The sequence below is a fragment of the Pelobates fuscus genome, chromosome 4, assembly GCF_036172605.1.
Source record: "Pelobates fuscus isolate aPelFus1 chromosome 4, aPelFus1.pri, whole genome shotgun sequence".
Classification (NCBI taxonomy): domain Eukaryota; kingdom Metazoa; phylum Chordata; class Amphibia; order Anura; family Pelobatidae; genus Pelobates; species Pelobates fuscus.
This window is the reverse complement of record NC_086320.1, coordinates 155940258-155961957: the sequence shown is the minus strand read 5'-3', so window position 1 is coordinate 155961957 and position 21700 is coordinate 155940258. Positions and strand designations below refer to the sequence as shown.

At 39.8% G+C, this 21700-nt stretch overlaps 1 protein-coding gene across 1 annotated transcript in view; it reads right to left on the bottom strand.

The window, feature by feature from the left end:
- Positions 1–21700, bottom strand: part of KIF13A (kinesin family member 13A) — a 169549-nt gene that overhangs the window by 5775 nt on the left and 142074 nt on the right. The window contains exons 22-35 of the mRNA XM_063451688.1: positions 20859–20991; positions 20627–20773; positions 19810–19851; positions 14788–14887; positions 12486–12612; positions 11844–11899; positions 10919–11043; positions 9641–9817; positions 8234–8326; positions 7091–7243; positions 6052–6129; positions 5915–5962; positions 5119–5236; positions 4830–4981 (exon numbers count right to left, since the gene is read on the bottom strand). Coding sequence (XP_063307758.1) covers positions 4830–4981; positions 5119–5236; positions 5915–5962; positions 6052–6129; positions 7091–7243; positions 8234–8326; positions 9641–9817; positions 10919–11043; positions 11844–11899; positions 12486–12612; positions 14788–14887; positions 19810–19851; positions 20627–20773; positions 20859–20991 — 1549 coding nt within the window. The remainder of the gene's footprint in view (positions 1–4829; positions 4982–5118; positions 5237–5914; positions 5963–6051; positions 6130–7090; positions 7244–8233; positions 8327–9640; positions 9818–10918; positions 11044–11843; positions 11900–12485; positions 12613–14787; positions 14888–19809; positions 19852–20626; positions 20774–20858; positions 20992–21700) is intronic.

The window sequence follows — 21700 nt, the reverse complement described above, 5'->3', positions numbered from 1 at the left end:
GAACCAATATCTTAGCCGCGTCCGGCGTTAGATATGGGCGGATGCGCGCTATGTTCTTGAGTTGGAAGCGACAGGATTTGACTATCGATTGGACATGGGGAGTAAAAGAGAGGTCAGAATCGAAAAGAACCCCTAGGCAGCGAGCCTGCGAGGTAGAGGTGATAGTAGCGCCGTTGACTTGGATGGAGACAACAGGAGTAGCAGCAATTGAGGGAGTAAAAACTAGAAGTTCTGTTTTGGACAGGTTGAGTTTAAGGAAGTGAGCAGCCATCCAGTTGGAAATAGCAGAGAGGCAGTCAGAAACACGAGTCAAGGTGGGCGGAGAGAGATCAGGGGAGGACAGGTAGATTTGCGTGTCATCTGCATATAAATGATATTGGAAACCAAAGGAGCTGATGAGTTTACCAAGGGAGGCAGTATAGATAGAGAACAATAGGGGGCCGAGGACAGATCCTTGGGGGACGCCGACAGAGAGGGGTTGGTGAGAAGAGGCAGAACCAGAGAAAGAAACACTGAAAGAGCGCTGGGAGAAGTAGGAGGAGCACCAGGAGAGAGCAGTATCCCGTAGACCAAAGTTACGAAGAATGTGAAGAAGCTGTTGATGATCAACAGTGTCAAATGCGGCAGAAAGATCAAGGAGGATTAGGATAGAGTATTGGCCGTGAGATTTAGCGGCAATTAAGTCGTTGGATACTTTGGTCACAGCAGTTTCGACAGAGTGACCAGCGCGGAATCCAGACTGAAGGGGGTCAAGCAGAGAGTTGGATTCGAGAAAGTCTGTCAATCTGGCGTACACAACTCTCTCGAGGATCTTGGAGGCAAATGGGAGTAGCGAGATAGGGCGGTAGTTGGATGGGGAGTTGGGATCAAGGTTGGGCTTTTTCAGAATCGGGGTTACGGTTGCATGTTTGAAGGGTGAGGGAAATGTGCCAGAGGAAAGGGAGAGATTGAAAATGCTAGCGAGAGGAAGAGCAAGAGAGGGAGACAAAGTGCGGATGAGATGCGAGGGAATAGGATCGAGAGAGCAGGTGGTGGGGCGGGAGGACAGGAGCAGTGCAGAAACCTCTTGTGCTGTAGCAGGTGCAAATGTGCATAGGATGGCAGGGGGAGTGGGGTTGGGTGATATAATGATAGGGAAAGGAGAGAGATTAGAGATCTCTTTACTGATTGTAGAGATCTTCTCAGTGAAATGAGATGCAAAGTTTGTGGCGGACAAGGTGGTGGAAGGAGGGGTAGTCACAGGGCGAAGAAGAGCATCAAAAGTGTGAAACAGGTGTTTGGGTTGATGGGACAGTGTGCTTATGAGGGTTTTGAAGTAGTTTACTTTTGCAGAGGAAAGAGCCATGCTGTAGGAGCGCAGCATAAATTTATAGTGGACAAAGTCAGATGCAGAGTGAGACTTTCTCCAGCAGCAGTTCTGGAACATTTTTGGAGGTAACGGGTCTGCTTAGTGTGCCAGGGTTGTAGTTGGGGGCGCTTGCTGCGTTTAACTGTAGGAGGTGCCATGATGTCAAGTTGAGAGGAGAGAGTGGAGTTGTAGAGTGAGGTTGCAGAGTTAGGGCAGTTGAGATTTGAGATGGGTAAAAGGAGTGTTTGGAGTGTGGTGGAGAAGTGCTGGAGATCGAGGGAGTTGAGGTTTCTGCGAGGTTGGAGAGTTGATGGTGTTGAAATTTTGGTATGAGGTATGCAGATGTTAAATGTTAGCAGATGGTGGTCAGACAAAGGAAATGGATCAGTGGAGAGATCAGAGGTGGTACAAAGATTGGTGAAGATGAGGTCAAGAGTGTTTCCTGCAGTGTGAGTTGCGGAGGAGGAAATCTGTGTGAGTCCAAAGGAGGAGGTTACAGAGAGCAGACGGGAGGCATCAGGGCAGTTGAGCTTGTTGATAGGGATATTGAAGTCCCCAAGTATGAGAGAGGGAGTGCTAGAGGAAAGAAAATGGGGTAACCAGGAGGAAAAGTGTTCAATAAATAGTTTAGGGTGAACGGGGGGGCGATAGATGATGGCAATTCTTAAAGGAGTGGGCTTAAAAAGGCGTACAGTGTGAACTTCAAAGGAAGTAAAGGATAGGGCAGGGGCAGGGAGGATAGGTTGAAAGGTGCATTGAGGGGAGAGAAGGATGCCTACACCACCTCCTTTACAGTCGAGTCTAGGAGTATGGGAGAACTGTAGACCACCGAAACATAAAGAAGCAGGAGTAGCGGTATCGGATGGGGACAGCCAGGTCTCAGTGAGTGCCAATATTGTGAGCGAGTTAGAGATGATGAGGTCATGTATAGCTGTAGATTTGATGTTAGTACAAATGGAGCGAGCGTTCCAGAGTGCACACTGAATTTTGGTAGAGTTGGATAAACTGCAGGGTATTTGGAGGAGGTTTGCATGGTTTCTATTTATTTTGGTGTGAGCAGATGAGGTGTGGGGCCCTGGGTTGGGAGAGACGTCACCAGCTGCCAGAAGTAGGAGGAGAGATAGTGACAGGAGGTGTGAATGGGTTTTATATGGGCGGCGACTAGAGTGAGATTGGTTTAGAGCAGGAGAGAGAGAATAGAGAAATGAGTGCAGGGCTTGAGATGAGAGAAGGGGGGAGTGTAGCAAAGAGGGATTGATGTAAATGTGAGTGTGTTGAGGGAGGTGGGTGGAATGCGATATTTTGATTCTGAGGGAGATAAGAGAGAAGGAGAGGAGGAGAGTATAGAGCATTGCTCTGATGGGTAGGTAATTAGAGGAAAGGAGAATGAGCCGAAGTAAGAAGGAGGACTGAGTGTTAGGGGTTAAGAAGGTGGATTGTGCTCATTACTGGTAGTGTTTGCAGCTGCTATTTGGAGTTATCTAAAGTTGTGTGAGGGATTCTATCTATAAATGTAGTAAGAAACTTGGGGTGGGGTGGTGTCGGGGAGGGGTGGGTGGGACCCTGAGCACTGTTCAGGTTTGTTAGAAGTGGTCTTTTAAAACTCTGACTGTGGAAGACAGGGATGATAGGGTCAAAACAGGACTGCAATCAAATCTATGGAATGGAGATGCACAGAAGAGGTGAGGATTGGTCAAGCAAGACATTTGGGTGGGTATCAATAAAATAAAGGGGGGGAGAGCAAAAATAACAGAGAAAGTCTTTAGAGATAAGCAGAATGTTAAATAACATTTAAGTTAACAAACCAATGATGAGCAGGGCAGGGAGCAACTAGCCTTAGCATGCAGGACAAGATAAACTGCAGAATATATGCATGTATGTGTGAGCAAACACACACATCTATATATATATATATCTATATATCTATATATACATACAAATACACATATGTATACACACACACACACACATATTAATGAACAAGCACACCCAGTTAAGATACAATGACAAAGAAATGGTGGTTAGAGATACATAGTTTAAAAGTATGCAAGTGGTTAAAATTCAATACAATTATAGTGTCCAGTATTAAGAGTAGATAGTTTCCTCCATAGTGTACCTTGCAGAAACTCTGATATGCATAAGGCCTTTTCCTTCAAGCTGTAGGTGATCTGAGCACTGTTCAGGTTTGTTAGAAGTGGTCTTTTAAAACTCTGACTTGCAGAAACTCAGATATGCATATATATATTATTATTTTTTTTATTATTGCTATTTATATAGCGCCAACAGATTCCGTAGCGCTTTACAATATTATGAGAGGGGGATTTAACTATAAATAGGACAATTACAAATAAACTTACAGGAACAATAGGTTATTATTAAACCTGTTATTCCACCACTATGAGACACAAGACACATAAAGTGGTAAATAAAGCTATACACGGCGGTCTACTAGCAATGGGAAGCTTACAATGTTTATTTTCCGGCAAGCTCAACAAAATAGCAGCCAAAATAAAAATACATTACGCAGACAGATTTCCAATCCAAATTGACCGTGTGCAGTGGTCAACCACATCCAACACACTAGAACTCACCAAACTGGAAAGCATAGGCAGCCCAGAGTAGCAGAAAGTACACCCAGCCAGAGGAGAAGTGCTATCTTAAAACTGCTGGTCATAAAAAGAATACAATCAAAATGGCCGCTTATGGCAGCTAAGACCAATACATAACTTATTACATGCATGAGCAATACCTCCCAAAATGTAGCCCATCAATCCACTGATACAAAAAATTTAAAAATCGTACTGGAAAAAATGTCTTACCATTCACATGGAGCACATATTCTGCTTTTAGCAAGACAAAGCTCTCATAGTGGATAATTTTGTCTAAGTCAAACATTAAAAGTACATTTTCTAATATACAGCAGTATCTAGTATACAGAGTAACTATATTGTGTGCTAAATATATGTAGAGATGCTTACCGCCATTGTTATCGAATGGTTAACCTTGCCTTTACGTTACTGCTTCACATTTATGACTTGTGAATTTTAAGCAACAAAATGTATCTACTGATAATGTACTGTGTATTGTACCTTTGTTTGAGGGTACTAAACCAGGGTTTGAGGGTACTAAAAATAAGGTCTTTTATGTGCTTAATTTGAAAAAACAATAAAGATTGTCTAAAAAAAAAAATACGTATATATTTGTAGAGATGCTGAACTGTTACATAATATTAAAAGTTTAAGCGTCGATTTAATATTTTTGGGTAAGCTTTTTAAATCATTTCATATATTTGGATAAACTTGATTAAAAAAAAATATGAAAATTTAAAAAATCTATCAGTACATCACACTTATAATAAAAAAAATCATTTTTATTTTAAAATCCAAAAAGATTAAATAATTTGAAAAGCTTATCCAAAAATATTATATCAAGGCCATACTTGCTTTCCAAGCCTGTAGTAAGAGTAATATTAAATCCACACCTCTTGACTGAGCAGCGGTTGGGCTTCCACTGGGGTTCGTCTCTTATGTTCTTCCCTCACAGGCATCAGAGGTTTGAAAAATTTGGGTGGTTGAGGGGAGAAGCTTTTGAAAGGACTTGTCATTAAGGCATTCGTGCTCTCTGGTGCACTCCCTTTAAAGAGAACAAAAGAAATGTATTCTCCTCTCTGGCTTCTATTGTTTAATTCTGGTAGGAAATAATTAGGAAGTGAGACGTTTGTAATAAAAATCTGTAACATAATATATGTTATGTTTTAGGATGATTCTTACCTCTCTCTGCTCCACCATCTTTTCTTCTAGGCAAATCACAGGTTTGATTTCCCGACCATGACACATCTTTAGCACTGGCAGAATAATCTGATATATCTAATGGGTTTTCTGACCAAACCTAAAAAAAAACAAAAAATCATACAGAGAACCATCAATAAGGATTTATACAGTTGTTTTCTGTACATGTCACTCTTTGCGTTATAAATACTTCATCCTATTGAAATAGTTTTGGTGCAAAGACCCGATCCCTGCAGCCTCTCTTTTAAAAAAAAAAATGTTTTATTCTGGAGATGAACACATTTTGTTCTGTGTATAAGACTACCTCCCTGGACTGTCAATCTAACAGCCGTTGTACTCTTCCTGGCTGGGAATATCTGCTTTGTGCAACTTTTGCATCTTGTGTCAACACACAAAACATGCTAACCCTAGATGCCTACAGGCTGCCCAGTTATGAGGTGTCAAAGCTCCTGCTGCCCAACTGTCAGCCACATTGACTCTGTAACATGAAACTTTTCTATTCTTTTACCTCTGTAAACAAGCTAATTTGTTGGGATTTATGTCCCATCAGATTTGGCGCATGATGTTGCCTGCCCCTGTTGGACTGCAAGTGTTATCATGCTCATTCATGTTCTATTTTCACTGTGTATGTGAATAATTAAAAAAAAAACTGATGTCAAATATAAAGGAACAAACAGAGGCCCAATAGGAATGGTGCATCTGTAGTCAATTCCATGAATTGTTATTAAATAGACCTGTGATTGAACACATCCACCCTATGAGCAGTAGATATTCATACCTTGTCATCATCCTCATATCCAGAAAACTCCAGGCGGTTAGAACATGTCTGCAATATTATAAAAAAAAATAGTTTTGTAGAAAAGTTGCAATGCCTTTGTAATATATCTCCAATACTGCTGTGTATTTATTGCTTACATTGTGCATGTTCGGCGTGCTGATACTCCTACGAATGTGCTTAGTTCTGCTTGATAATGCTTCCTTTACTGTGACAGCCTAAATGTGGACAGCACAAAAGAACAAAACAGAGTATTTGTAGATATCAATAGAATATATATTTCCAAGCCACTTCCATACCTTGCATGATTATTTAATTGCTTCCAAAACGCCCAAGTATAGGTTGTGTGTTGTGTATGTATTAAGTTCATGGGAATGTAGGACTATGTTTGCTCTTCCACAATCAAATAAGATTGGACCATGAAGTCCCCAACAACTTTGTCTATTAACATTTGCCAGTGAGAAGCCCACTGACCTTGGTGCGTCCAACCTCCTAAGTACAATGGGATCCTACAGGAGTAACATTTATGTGAATTATCCTGATTAGGCAGGACATAAGTCAGGAAAGGACCCAATGCCAAGCACATCCATCTAGCGAAGACTCACATCTGCAAGGAGATGGTAGAACAAGAGTGCTTCCATGGGGAAGAAAAGGAACTCTACTTGATTTTTTTAACGCCTCACGCCTGCATTGTTGTTAAAGAGTTTTTGCAAGCATCATAACCACTACAGCCACAGTCATGGTTATGATGCCAGGAGATCCTGACAGCCATTTATTAGCTGAGAGCATGCACAGAATTGACATTAGTTAACCTGGAGTTCTGTGCTGGCTGATTACAACCCAATGACAATGCTAGAGGTGGAGATAAACCTCCAACAGCAGAGGGCTTAATCATAGGGAAAAGCTGCAGATGCAGACTCCGGTCGCTGCAGACCCCATGACAATGTCAAATCACTCAAATCGTAATGGTGCATGGATTAACCATTTAAGGGACAGTGTGCATTCTGTCTTCCATGATTAAAGGAGACCTTTACTTAAAATTCCCTGCAGGACTGGGCATGTCTAAAATAGTTGGGAGTGATGAATTTCAACAGCCAGTTCCACCAGCATGGCAACTAGTAACAGTTTGTCTTTTTGACATAATTCCTAATCTCCTCTTGCTCGTTCATGATTACATACCTGCCTGAGTCGCTCAAGGCCCAATATGTTCTCCACCTGAAGAACCCCACGTGTGTATTTCTCAATGTAGGTTTCTCCATCGGCAGACCCTTCATACTCACTCCTCGCTGCAATCAGAGCTAGAGTTTCACGGTCTTCAGTTTCCTCTGTTGCCTAAACAAAAAACCACATATCATGGGCCTTAGAGATGCCTTCTGTGATCTATCTTTGATAACAAAGAGTGAGTGATGTCATCATTTGTCATGCCAATCCCCTTGTTAGTTCCAGTGCCATATTGGAAATGTTATAACTATTTTAGGGAGGGAATGGTATAAAGGGGTGAACTGTCCCTAACATCTTCTGAATGACAAAATGTACAGTGTACTGTTTTAGCAGTGAAAGGATCAAGAATAACTAATTACTGAACTGCAAAATTTATACCAAAATAGCCTGAATTGGAGAAATTGTCCAAAGCAACTATTTTGAACTAAAACTGCACTTTACTAACATTTAGTAAATAAACTGAATTATGGTTAATTATGGTGAATTTAAAGCTAAACTGCAAAGCACTGGCAGCAATAGCGGATTTAGAACTATTACACAGCTCTGCTATAGTTACAGCATGGTTATTTTAGTCTAAATTTAGTAACTTAGATTTCAGTTCACTACTGTTCCACATTTAGCGAATAAACCCTTCAGAGTTCGATTTATGTATCTGTGATACACAATTATACCAGCAGGTGGAGCTAAAACATTATCACTATAGGTTCTCTCAGAAATACCAAAAATAATAATACCAAAAGAGTTGTGGTTGGGAAAAAGTGTGGATGAAAACCCCTTCCACCTGAAGTAATTGGATAGTTAATACATTGTTCAACACAAATGCACACACCAGTCAAGCCATAAGACTTGCTTTTCCCACAGAAATCTCACTTTAACCCCTTAAGGACACATGACATGTGTGACATGTCATGATTCCCTTTTATTCCAGAAGTTTGGTCCTTAAGTGCTCTCACTATAATAACACAAATACATACTATTTCTGCTGACCTGTGAAGTGTGTAAGGCCTGCTATTATTGTTGACTTGTAAAGTACTGAACACTGTAAATGACCCGTCCAATAATATTATTAGCAAGCAGCATGAAAACCATAGAAAACATTACCTTTGGGATATTGGATACAATTTCATAGCTTACTCCACAGGAATAAAGAATATTTTTTGTAGACATTCGTCTCTTTAGGCTCTGTGTAAAACTCTGCAAAGTAAACAAAGAAAGTGAACTAGTAAAAGACAATTAATATATCATTTAGAACAGAGGTGTCCAAAAATTAAGATCCCCGTAATGCTTTGACAGTGAGTTCAGTGGTCCGGTCATTTTAACCCTGCCATGTAAATCATTGCAGTCTTGTAGAAACTACAATGTGTACATTGCAGGTTTAAACACACTTCTTGTGTACGTTTACCAGACAACCTCTAGAGGCACTCCTTCTGCACTGACATTGCATGGAAGCTTATAGGAAAGCATGGGCATCTGATTGGACCATAGCCGGGGGAGGTCATGCCTCCTCGATGACATTGTGAGAGGCGGAGAGTTGAGTAGCACCAAAGGAGTCTCTGTGCTGGAAAAAGGTGAGTAAAATCATTGTTTTATTAATTTTAATAGTAAAGGATGGACCTGTATATGACTAGGAATAAGGGCAGTATAGCATTAGGAATACAGGTTTGTATTCCTAACTCCATCACGTTCCTTTAACCCCTTAAGGACACATGACGTGTGTGACACGTCATGATTCCCTTTTATTCCAGAAGTTTGGTCCTTAAGGGGTTAAAAGGAGCATGTTAAGCACCATAACCACTAAATGTTTTGTATTTGTTTACAGTTTAAACAGTCTTTGACACTAATTCTAATTTTTTGGTTAAACATTTTTCAAGGGGTTTGACAAAAAACATGGCTTTCCTGGGATCCTAGCCTGTCAAATGATCTGAAGAGCCAATGAACACCTGTGATAAAATTAGAACTAAACAGCAAACATTCCTTTGATATTTTGCTTTAGATTTTGCTATTTCCATGTCAATGCGTCACATCACAGTGTTTAGTGAATAAAACTCAATGGGCATGGTATGCTACATATATTAAAATAGCTGCAAACAGTGCTCAATTTCCAGTTAAATATTAAAAATACAATACATGTTTAACTGGCACAGCTGTTACAAACATCCACTAGTTAAAGCGTTACCCAACGATTTATGTCTTAAAGGGACAGCAAACCTAATTTTCTCAGGGATCAGTGAACTAGATAGTTGTTATAACATCTGCATCCTTGTCCTGTCCACACATCATGTGATCATCATCTAGGCACAGCATATTGGGTATTTCATGCACCGGCCGTGATTTGGAATTAAAATTTTGGTTGCGGATTTGACCTTTTAGGCAACAGAGCAGGAAAAAAGACAGACATAATCCAGCCATAACTGAGACAGAATCATTCTCTATTCTTTTTATTTGTATGTTTAAAGCATTTATAGTAAATAGTCTAGATATAGAAATAGTTATTAGTTAAATATTTACCTGTTTGTTATATACATTGACAGCAATCCTCTTCCGTAGAACAAGTTCCATTGCAGCAGGGTGGCTGAGTTGCACTGTTGTTTTCACGATGAGATAGATGCGCTCATTTTGTGGAGTTACCCTGTTCAAGTGCATTGATTCGTGGATTGCAGAGTCCCAGGAAGCTGTAACTGAAACCTATTGGAGATTGGATTATCAGTATGAGCCTTTAGAGATATTTCACAGTAATACATTTAAGCATTGTCAGTCTCAATCTCAAGGACAGTAATATAGGGTTCCCAGATCCACCATGTTTACCAGGACACATATGATTTTGTCATATTTATGAAAATGCATGACAATGGTTGCCCTGTAGCATGTATAATGCATATTCTGCAGAATCCTTCATTATTTAGTCTAATACCCCTTGTTCTAAATTCTGCATACTACAGAGCAACCCTTTTCATGTGCTGCCCATCAAAATGTATACATGATATGTATGCCTGAAAACATGGTGGATATGGTAACCCTAAGTAAATAGGAAGGAGCTCGAATAGGTTTGAGTAGGTGAGACCAAAGATAGATTGATGGATGCTGTTGAAGTACCCTTCCCCTTGATATTCTGCCAGACTTAAAGGAACACTCCAAGCACCATAACCACTACAGTGGTGAGTGACACCTGGTAAAACTTCAAGTAAAAAACCAAACTGCTATAAACTGCTTTGACTACTTACAAGGTAAGTTACCAGGGCTCACCTTACACCATATCCATTACAGCACACTGCAGTGTTTATTTTCTTGGAGTGTTTCTTTAAAGGGAAAATCTAAGCACCAAAATCATTTTATAATAATAAGGTGATTTTGGGGCATAGATGCCGCCCCTGCAGTTTCTTCATTAAAACGGTACTCTTTACATTTTGCCGTTTTCACACTTACTAATGACTCTCTGAAAAGATAACCATTAGGGACTTTGGCCAGAAAAAGATAAAATGATTGAATCCATTTCACATCCAGAGTGGTTAATGTAGTAACTCCCCGTAAGACGTGTGCTATTACACTGTAAATGTTCTTGTTCCCCGTAGCAAACCCACATGCTAACTGGAGTTCTGATTTGACAGTCAGAAGAAATTCATTTGCAATGTCTTATGAAAGACATCTGTGCTCTAACACAGTTTGGTGACATGCCAGAAACAAAACTATTACGTTCAAACATAGACCCACCGTTTCTGATTGCCAGTGACTGCCATTTGATGACAGAGATAGTTTTAGTAAAAGTAATAAATGTTTATTGGTACATACCTCATCGTCACTATGCTTGATGATTGGCAGGTAGTAGAACTGGCTTCCATGCTCCTTTGGTAGTATTGAGTTAAGCCCTGATGCATGAGAACCTACAAGCTGTTCATTGGCGCTGAGGTCATCAGCTATTTTAGCAACAGGTACAGAACAGACAAAGAATACATAAAATAACATTAGCCTATATTTAATTGTAACCCACATTGTTCTTAAGTACTTTTTTTTTTTTTATATAATCCTAGGCTGAAGAAACTCCCCTAGATGGGACAACAATGCAATCTGAAAGGTTTATAGTAAATTTACAAACGCTTATTACATACTTTTCAACATTTAACATTGGTCTTGCTTTTTTTGGTTTATTTGTATATTTGTTAAAAGTGTTTTCTTGCTGGTTTACAAATATAATTGTCAAGTGATACATGTCCATTTTAGGTCAATTTCTTGCTCCTATATTAGTTTGCTTTCATAACTAAAATTGATCATATTTAAGATGCATAATGTACAAAATCATGTACGACTGTGTGAATTCAGAAACACACTACATAAGGTAACAAGAATCACATAAAGGTAATATATTTATCATTAGTGGTCTGAATTAATCTTGCATCGGCCAAAGAAGAAAGTGAGCGTGTGTAATGATGTCTGTAAGCATCATACATAGATTGTGGTTGAAGGGAACATGCACCTTACAGAGTGGAGGAGATGGTGGAGATAGATGTAAAGAACCAGGCATGGGATTCAGGGCCTTGGCGTGACACTAGATCGTGATAAAGCTTTGACAGCATATGTAGGCTTTGGCTCTTTTTAATGCAGAGATGCAAACAAACAATGACCCCACTTTACTATTAACAAGAGAGCCTTAAAAGGCTACAATGTTCTGCGTATTCTGAATCTGCAACTTGTGATCATTTCAGAACATTTATCTCACCATTAAGATCTAAGAAAAGGACAGGGATGTGCGTTTCCATTCCAGCTGGTGGGGTCCTGTGCAGACAATGCAAACAAATTCATCAATTATTACAGAACAGGAATTGTCAAAAATAACGTTAGAGACTTTATATTTCTCATGGCTATGGATATAAATCATTTTTACTAATTACTTATTTTATTTCATTGAACTTAGCTCAATACTTTATTTAGACAGAATGAGTTGCTGATTCTATTGCTAGATAGGACGAGCAGGAATGAAACGGTAACCAACATGCCATCTATTGGCAATCAGAAATCTTGACCCCTCTGCCTTTACATCAGAGCAGTTAACCTGTGGACAATATGAATCATTTGCGTACACAGATTATAACAGATTATCAGTTCAGACATACTAAAATACAAACGTCAGATGCTTCTTTTGATCTCAAATCCACACCCACATCTCCAAACTAGATTTGCCCAAGTTTCCAAACCTTGTTGCCCCCAGCCTTTAATTCTTGCTAGAACAGTCTACATGGAGCAGTTGCTTACGTGCATAAACTTATTTTTCACATAATCTGCTGATAATTCTGCATAATCATAAACATGCTTTCTTACTATTTATTCAGAAGATTTGCGCCCCTAAGTAAAGGTCACCTACCAATTTGCAGGGGCCCCTGGAATACCACTTCCTGGCGCTGGCACCAAAACAGCATTTCTTTCTTCTGTTAGTCCCACCCACTGCTCAACCAGCCGTGCTTCACGCTCAATATCATCTTCTGTTTTCTCTATAACAGGCAAAACAATTTACTTCACTATAAGTCTATGAGTCCACACTTTCCCACAGGAGATAGGTGACATAAAATCAGGATTATTCACTAAATTTAAATTCAAAGTGAATATTACTTTTAAGGTCAAAATCGATGAATTACTAAAATTCTCTAAGCTGGCTTGTCTTTGAGTTTGGCTATTCTGGACTTAAATCTGAAATTCACTTTGAATGCTCACTTTAGCAAATAATTTATAAAGTGGGCATTCAACGTGAATGTATAAATAAATGCAATTTTTATTACATTCAAAAATAATTTCAATAGCCAAAGAACCAAACTAGGTGCTATTGAATATCTTTTGGCATTAATAATTCTAGTGATTTTATTCAGTTCCTGTATTTTTATCTATTGTTGACTCCCACTCCCATTATAAACTGAAACAGGCAGCCCAACACCCTAATCTTTTCATAGCCACCCTCTCTCTAACATCCCATCTTGCTTTCCTCCTATCTACTGATGTTGTAAATTTTGTGCTAGTACAGCAACCGAGTCCATGATAAAGCACAGAGGCCTTTCTAGAGGCTCATGTATACAGTGCGTGTGATATGAGCTCAGGATCACACCAAAGCAAGGTCACATGGCCTTGTGCTGACGTTACACAACCAATTTCTGTTACTTAGTACCGGGGTCCACAAACTATATCATGGAATTGGCTGAAAGACAAAAGGAGTGAAAAGTAAAAGCCACACCCATGCTTGATTGTCAAAAGGGCAACTCTTTTGCATCCTAAATTAACCTTGGATAGAAGTTAGATCAGGTCGCTATCGATCTACCATGTTCTGTCTGTCATGGCCATAGTAATCATCAACTAAACTTGCCACAGACTGCAAAGTATTATGAAGCAAACAAATAATAATATATCCCTGAAAAAACAAAAATCAGTTGACAGCTGCTTACCCCTCCATCTTAATTGGAAGAATATGCTTACAGGAAGAAAAAAAACAGCAAATAAGGGACAGAATAAAATAATGGTGTTTATTTATTATATGGTGACCAGTCTATAGTGATCTGCTATTAATGGACAATTGTGTTCTGCAAAAAGCAAAGTAGTAGATAAAAAGATTTTAAAAAGGTGTACTGTGTCTTTAAGACCAAAATACTTTTCACATTGAAAAGTATTTTAGTCTTAAAGACACAGCACACCTTTTTATTTTTTTATATGTGTTTTATAATTTTTTAATGTGTTTTGATTGGTGAAATAGAACATATAGGAATGAAACATAGAGTAATTGTGCAATAAGTACTGCTGATGGAATATAGTCTCTATGAGTGTCTGGATTAATAACAGGGAGAGCGCTGGCTGCTCTGAACTTCGGAGAAACATGCAAAGGAGATCTGACTCACTTTTCAAGCACTCAACAAAAGAAGAAGGAGAATCTATTAATAAAATATGCTGTCCAGAGGCAGCCCACCCAAAGCTGATAAACGCATAGCCAGGGAGAACCTTGGGAGCTGCAACACTAGATCACCATGTATAAGGAGGAGGTATGGAACCAGACCACCATAGGGTTGGGGTTAAACTGGGTGACGGGTAAGGGCACAATTTGGTTTGGGCTAGGGTTAATATGGGGGTTGGCTGGGTTTGATGAAGCCTGGAGTTTAAATTTGGGTAACGGTATGATCTAGCAGGGATTAAGTGGGAATGATGTTAATATGGAACATGGTGGTCTAGTGTTGCATGGTGAGCTAGTGGCGTGGTAAAGGCACTATCTTGCTGGGATTGATGAAGCCTAGTGTTAATATGGGAGTACGGTCACTATTTGTCAAGTATTAATGGTGATGGGTTTAATATGAGTAGAGAGGGCACAGTCTGACAGGGAATTATTGGTACTTGGGTTTAAATGTGTGGGATGAGGGCAGTGCCAGCCTGCAATTGATTGAGCCTGGACCTTATTATGAGGTTTAAGGCCCAATTTGGCAGGGACTGATTAGCACCATCATATCTTTGTTCTTTGGTGGAATTTGGCTGTTGCCTGTCTTGTTGACTAGCAATGTGTTTAAGTGGGGTCTATCTGTTGTCCAGATCTGTAAGTACCATGCATGCACAACAAACTCAATTGTTTTATTTAAAAAACACATCATGCCTAAGATACATATACATGTATGTTAGAATTGTCTGTGTAGCATACAAACCTTGCTTATTGATGATTTTCTGAATTTGCTCATCCAAGTATTCCTTGCGTTTTATCAGTGCATCAGACCACCTCTCACGCACGCAGTTTAAGTCTTCTTCCTGGCAAAGAAAAAAGTATATGTATGTAAATAACACATACACAGCAGTTTGCAATGACAAGCCTTCAGGAGATCCTCCCTCTATCAATACTAAAGCATTTCTGAGCATAACGACTCAGAATTCAAAGCTGAGTTGTGATACAGAGGTTAAAGTACATGTATGTATGTATGTATATATGCTTTGAGATATATTCTGGATGCTTGAATGTGAGTACATGGGAGTACTCTCAAATTCTATCACAAACTCTCTCCCCCCCCCGTCTTTTTTTTTTTTCTTTCTTTCTTCTAACTCTCTAATCCTTATGCAGTTTATTGAAGATCCTATGGAAGCGTGGTGGTTATTTTCCTATTATCGTACCCTAATCGGACCTGTGAGCTATATGTTCTGATGTTGCTTTCACACCTGTATCCTAAGTCAGTTATGAATTCTATGTGTCGTTTTGCTCATAAATGCTTTAAACTTGAGAAAAATAGGAACTCCTGGAAGCTTGTTATTCCTATTGTGGTATTCCAATAAAAAAACGGTACTGCAAAATACGATTACATCTGTTATAGTACATGTAAATATATACACACACACACATACAGCTAGGTATGAAACGATTGTTGTGATAAAACTCTCCACAGTGGACACACAAAAATTACTCAAAAATACATCAGCTGCATATCTCAAGTTGGACTTTGAGTGGTCCATCTTGGGCAGAAAAACTTCAGAAATCATGTTTCCACACTTATCCCAGAGTTCCCAGTTTGACATGCAAATGAGCACAGGCAGGCATTGTGTTTCTGACTTCTTATGGAATTTCTGCAGATGTCCTTTGCAATGGACACTGTTTTAAACACAGCTACAGAAATATAATTTGTACTTTAACATGATGCCTGTCTGTGGTCATTTGCATGTCAAGCTGGGAACTCTGGGATAGTTGTGGAAACATGATTTCTAGAGTTATTTTATATATATATATATTACAGTTATCTTGTGCTGCAGATAATAGTTGGGAAGTGACGCCATTGAACAGTTTTATGTAACTTCGTCCAATAATCATATTATTGAACATCCGATCCATACTTTACTTTCTATACATATTAATACCATTTGGGGTTTATTTCCCGATCACTGAATTTTGGTGACATAAAACACAAGTAGCACAATTTATTCCAAGGTAGTTAATCTGGAGACTTATTACAACTCAGTGATTGTGGTACAAATATGCACTCTAATTGGTTCTCACTGTTAATTGATTAGTTTAACTACAGGTTGCTTATGATTTTATTTTGGGTGCTTTTTGCTGAATTTTGGAGTGTTCAAAATCTATTTTTTATTTGTGTTTGTTGATGCATGACTAGACTAACATATTTAGCTTGAATTTTAGTAATATAATCACATCATTAGATTCTAATATTTATATTATGTTATATTTTTATTTCATGTTATCTTTTATAGTGTGTGCGTTTGTTTAAACTGCTTTATTCTGTTTATACGGTTTGTTTATATGATATATTGTTTAGTGATATATTATGTACTTAGGATTTTAGCAAATAACAAGTACCGTATATACTCGAGTATAAGCCGACCCGAATATAAGCCGAGGCCCCTAATTTTTCCCCAAAAAACTGGGAAAACTTATTGACTCGAGTATAAGACTAGGGTGGGAAATGCAGCAGCTACTGGTAAATTTCTAAATAAAATTAGATCCTAAAAAAAATATATTAATTGAATATGTATTTACAGTGTGTGTATAATGAATGCAGTGTGTGCGTATGAGTGCAGCGTGTGTGTGTATGAGTGCAGCGTGTGTGTGTGTATGAGTGCAGCGTGTGTATGAGTGCAGCGTGTGTATGAGTGCAGCGTGTGTATGAGTGCAGCGTGTGTGTGTATGAATGCAGTGTGTGTGAGTGCAGTGTGTGTGTATGAGTGCAGTGTGTGTATGAATGCAGTGTATGAATGCAGTGTGTGCAGGGCCGGTGCAAGGATATTTGCCCCCCCCCATATGTCCTGACCTCCCCTCCTCCTCCCTCAGTGGTCCTTACCTCCCCACCCCCGTGTTCCTTCACCCCCCTCCCCCAGTGGTCCTGACTCACCCCTCCCCTAGTGGTCCTTACTTCCCCCTCCCCTCCCCTAGTGGTCCTTACTTCCCCCTCCCCTTCCCTAGTGGTCCTTATCCCCCCCTCCCTCCCCTAGTGGTCCTTATCCCCCCCCTCCCTCCCATAGTGGTCCTTATCCCCCTCCCTCCCATAGTGGTCCTTATCCCCCCCCTCCCTTCCTCCCATAGTGGTCCTTATCCCCCCCTCCCTCCCATAGTGTTCCTTTTCTCCCCCCCTCCCTCCCATAGTGGTCCTTATCCCACCCCCCTCCCTCCGATAGTGGTCCTTATCCCCCCTCCCTCCCATAGTGGTCCTTATCCCCCCTCCCTCCCATAGTGGTCCTTATCCCCCCCTTCCCTCCCATAGTGGTCCTTATCCCCCCCCTCCCTCCCATAGTGGTCCTTATCCCCCCCCTCCCTCCCATAGTGGTCCTTATCCCCCCCCTCCCTCCCATAGTGGTCCTTATCCCCCCTCCCTCCCATAGCGGTCCTTATACCCCCCTCCCTCCCATAGTGGTCCTTATCCCACCCCCTCCCTCCAATAGTGGTCCTTATCCCCCCCTCCCTCCCATAGCGGTCCTTATACCCCCCCTCCCTCCCATAGTGGTCCTTATCCCACCCCCTCCCTCCCATAGTGGTCCTTATACCCCCCCCCCCCTCCCACAGTGGTCCTTATACCCCCTTTTTTTTAAAAACATTTTTTTATTATTATTATTATTTTATTTATTTTTCGTCCCCCCTCCCTGCTTGATACATGGCAGGGAGGGGGGCTCTCCTTCCCTGGTGGTCCAGTGGCAGTTCAGTGGGGGGGAGAGGGGGGCTGGCAGAGCTGTACTTACCTGTTCTGCAGCTCCTGTCAGCTCTCTCCTCCTCTGCGCCGTCCGTGCAGCTCCTTCTATCAGCTCACACTGTAAGTCTCGCGAGAGCCGCGGCTCTCGCGAGACTTACACTGGGAGCTGACCGAGGTGCTGAACGGACGGCGCGGAGGAGGAGAGAGCTGACAGGAGCTGCAGAACAGGTAAGTACAGCTCTGCCAGCCCCCCTCTCCCCCGGTCTGTATTATGGCAATGCAAATTGCCATAATACAGACTATGACTCGAGTATAAGCCGAGTTGGGGTTTTTCAGCCCAAAAAATGGGCTGAAAAACTCGGCTTATACTCGAGTATATACGGTAGTTGTATTTGTAATCTAAATCTAAAAATAAATTTCTCAGTCTATTTCAGTGACTTTGACAAAGACCATTCTAAGGGTCGAAACTATAGTGAGCTGATAAATGAATTGGATTTACTTTTTTGTGGGACATATATACAATAGTAAAAGGAATACTCTACACACCAGAAGTGGTATTTGTAAATAACAGCAATATTGGATATGTTAATCAAAATTATAGGCCAATCTATGGTATATGAATATATATGTGTATATAGAGAAAAAAATAAGTAGGTCTTTATCAATGTGAATTTATTCAACGTTTTGGCCAATTCAGCCTTAATCCAGATCAATCTATATATGATGTAAACTGCACAATAAATTCACGTTGATAAAGACCTGAGTCCTACCTACTTACCTGGTAATTTATATATGAACCCAGTACTGAACCCAGGCATAATAATGACTATATTTTACATTAAGGAAAAGTGGATATTTATTGATATATATATATATTTAGATTATACTTTCTGTGTAAGTGATACAATTTTAATTTTAACAAGGGACAAAAACTGTTCAATGGCAAAAAGTATTGAAATCTTCCCAGCTTTGTGCTTTCCTGCAAATCTGTGAATACAAAAAACAGGTTACAGTAATCAGCAGATTAAGGCTCTTACATCATTAGTGCTGCATCCAAAAATCCGTGAGATTACCAGCAGTGTCATATTTAATTCATAAATAAATGTTTCCATGCAAATTAAACCCATTCATGCAACATGCCCTCTGCCAGCTGGTGATGGGTGTTTTTCTGTGATTGTAGGAAGCATCAAAATATTATCAGCCATTAGTTAGTGCGCAGTGATTGAGAACATAACAGTTAATAATTTTTGTTCAAACATATACATAGAACAGCTTCCCTAGTCCCTGTTATAAAGTATATTGGTAATAATTGCTATAACTTTATACATTCCCTCGTAAAATTAAAATGTAAATCAAAAATATGCCAATTTTTTTATATTTTTCCCAATTCACTTATTATGGGATAGGGCTTTGGAAATAGGACTCTGTCTATATAATTAAACACTGCGTTTGAGCTAGTAATTATTAAATAGCTAAGTCGTTAAACCAATCAGGTAATGACGTTGAACTATGTAATGTTAATTTTAATAATGGAATTCTTTAATAATTCCTATGAATTCTTTAAATTAATACCAGTCAACTGGTAAATCTGCAACCTGATCCTACATTTGAAGTGAGTTGTCCATGTATGTTACCACCGCTTTCCTAGACTGCAGAGAGAGACGCTGGAAATCCCTGCTGCCACTGGCAGCCACATCCCTGTTGCCACTTGCCAACCAAGCAAAGCATTCTGGGATCTTCTGATTCTAAGCAATAAAGTGCAAGAGGATGTCTGTTGCTACACAAGGATTAAGGCTGTAGTGTTGTGTTGAACAATGCTATAGTGTGCAAAAACACTGTTAGCAGAATAGTATATTCAGTGGTGGCTCAATTAAGGCAGTAATGTGAAATCTAAAGCTCCCATATCCAGGCTCCATAAGCTCCTTCTTCCTCCACCCCTTCATTCCTAATCTGCTCAAAGCCCCGCAAAATGTGCTCCCCCTCCTGCCATGTTCTGTTCATATAGCAGATCCCAAGCGGCGGGATTGGCAGAAGCAGCGGCCGTAATACCTGGTAACTATCCATATCATCATCACCATCATCATCATCTTTCTGGTAGGAGAGAATAAACTTTGTAAACAGGACATGCATTGCTTAAACGTCAAATTATAACAAAGCAAGGGCTGGTAGAACTAGATTAGGCCGATTTATAAAGTTATAATCAAATAGAAAGGAGGAAACTCTAAAGATGTTGCAACTGCACAACCCTGCTACTAGAGGTTTTGTTAAATGACAAATCATTCCAGAAAAAGAATTACATTTGTTTTTCCTTCTTGGCTGAATAATGTAACATACAATGTTAATTATACAGAAACATCTATTTGCTATGGATATTTGAATCAATGGCTGTCAAAATGATCATCTGATTGGTGTAAGAAAGGTCTACTGGCATGGGATAAATCAGTAAATAACCAACAGGGAAAAAACTTGCTTGTCAACTTAATTTTCTATAGTGATTTATCTACTTTCGATTTACTTGGTTCCTGGCAATGGTCCAAAAACCGTGGTCTATGAACAAAATATGGTTCTAATGGCTTTTTATTTTAATATCTGGTAACTAAGCATTGAAAAGAAAAAAGAAGGAGGGAAGATCTGTCACTCAAATTTAGAATAATTGTCATGTATGTTTATTAATTATAAAATGACTGCGTTATTTGTACAGCTATCAGTAATAGGCACTGGTATGGGGAATAGTCCTCGAGGATAACACCCTCGAAAAATATTTCAATGACGTAAACAGTTTAGAAACCACCATATTATGGTTAAATGATGGAAAGACAAGAGAAATGGGGGCACATATACGGTCACACCTCATCAGTTTAGTTACCTGATAACTGTCTAGTCCTCTCTGTAGTTTTGTTGATCTAGCTGTGATGCAGCCCACTGACACAGAAAGAATGGCTTCAACCATGAGTGGCAAGGTGCCTGAATTCTGCACAGGCCTCACGGTCACCTGGATCCTTCTAGAATGTCCCTAGCCAAAGAAAATAGGGTGAAAGTTGAGAAAAAGAATAAAAGAATGTGTAATGATTTGTTTAAAAAAGGTAAAAATCATCTACCTGTCTGAGCTGGAAGACACCCCCAGTGTTCACATCCCTGGCCTGATGAAGTTCTACAGATGTGTACTCCCCATTCTCATTCAGCTCATGAATGGATATCCATATTTCTATTCTGCGGGTCACTTCATTCCACCTAAAAAGAGAAGATTAGAAATGACATCCTCTGCAAGTAGCAATGGGTGGATTTTAAGTTCGCAAGTTTATGCTGTTACATTCACTATTTTGGTCACTCAGAGGCAGAGGAGTCCCAGTGGGAAAGTAATGCTGTTATTATGACTAAGTAAAAAAAGCTGAAAACGTTCACTGTTTGAGTGAATTCTTGGACAACATGGCATTTTCTATCAGTACAAGCCTAGACAAATGGAGAGTTAGTACAAACGTTTGGCATAGAAATAGAACCTGATACCAATAAGTTGTCTCTTTGACGGTCATGAGAGAGCAAAAGATCTCCTCTGGAACAGTCCTTATCGGCTTCAAGGTAGTGTGCAATCCATGCATTTTCACGGAGCAGAGACCATTTCTCTGCTCCCCATTTGAATGCCATAAAATAATATGTGTATATGTGTTGAAGTGCAAGGGAACCAAGAAGCTATCAGTGCCACTGGATCATGCAGAGACCTTTGGCTCTCCACTAGAAACCAAAGCTATAGCTTCTGCATTTCTCAATTTCCTCTTCCATCTCACTACCAAAACAGTGATCAGCGGTAAGTACAGGAGAGCTGACACTGTTGCTCTTCCACCAGTATTCAAGAGGTAATATGTTTGAGGTTACTTTCTTATTTTTAAAAACAGATTGTGTAATCATTGGTACTCTTATCCAGGTGTCTACACAGACTGGTCAC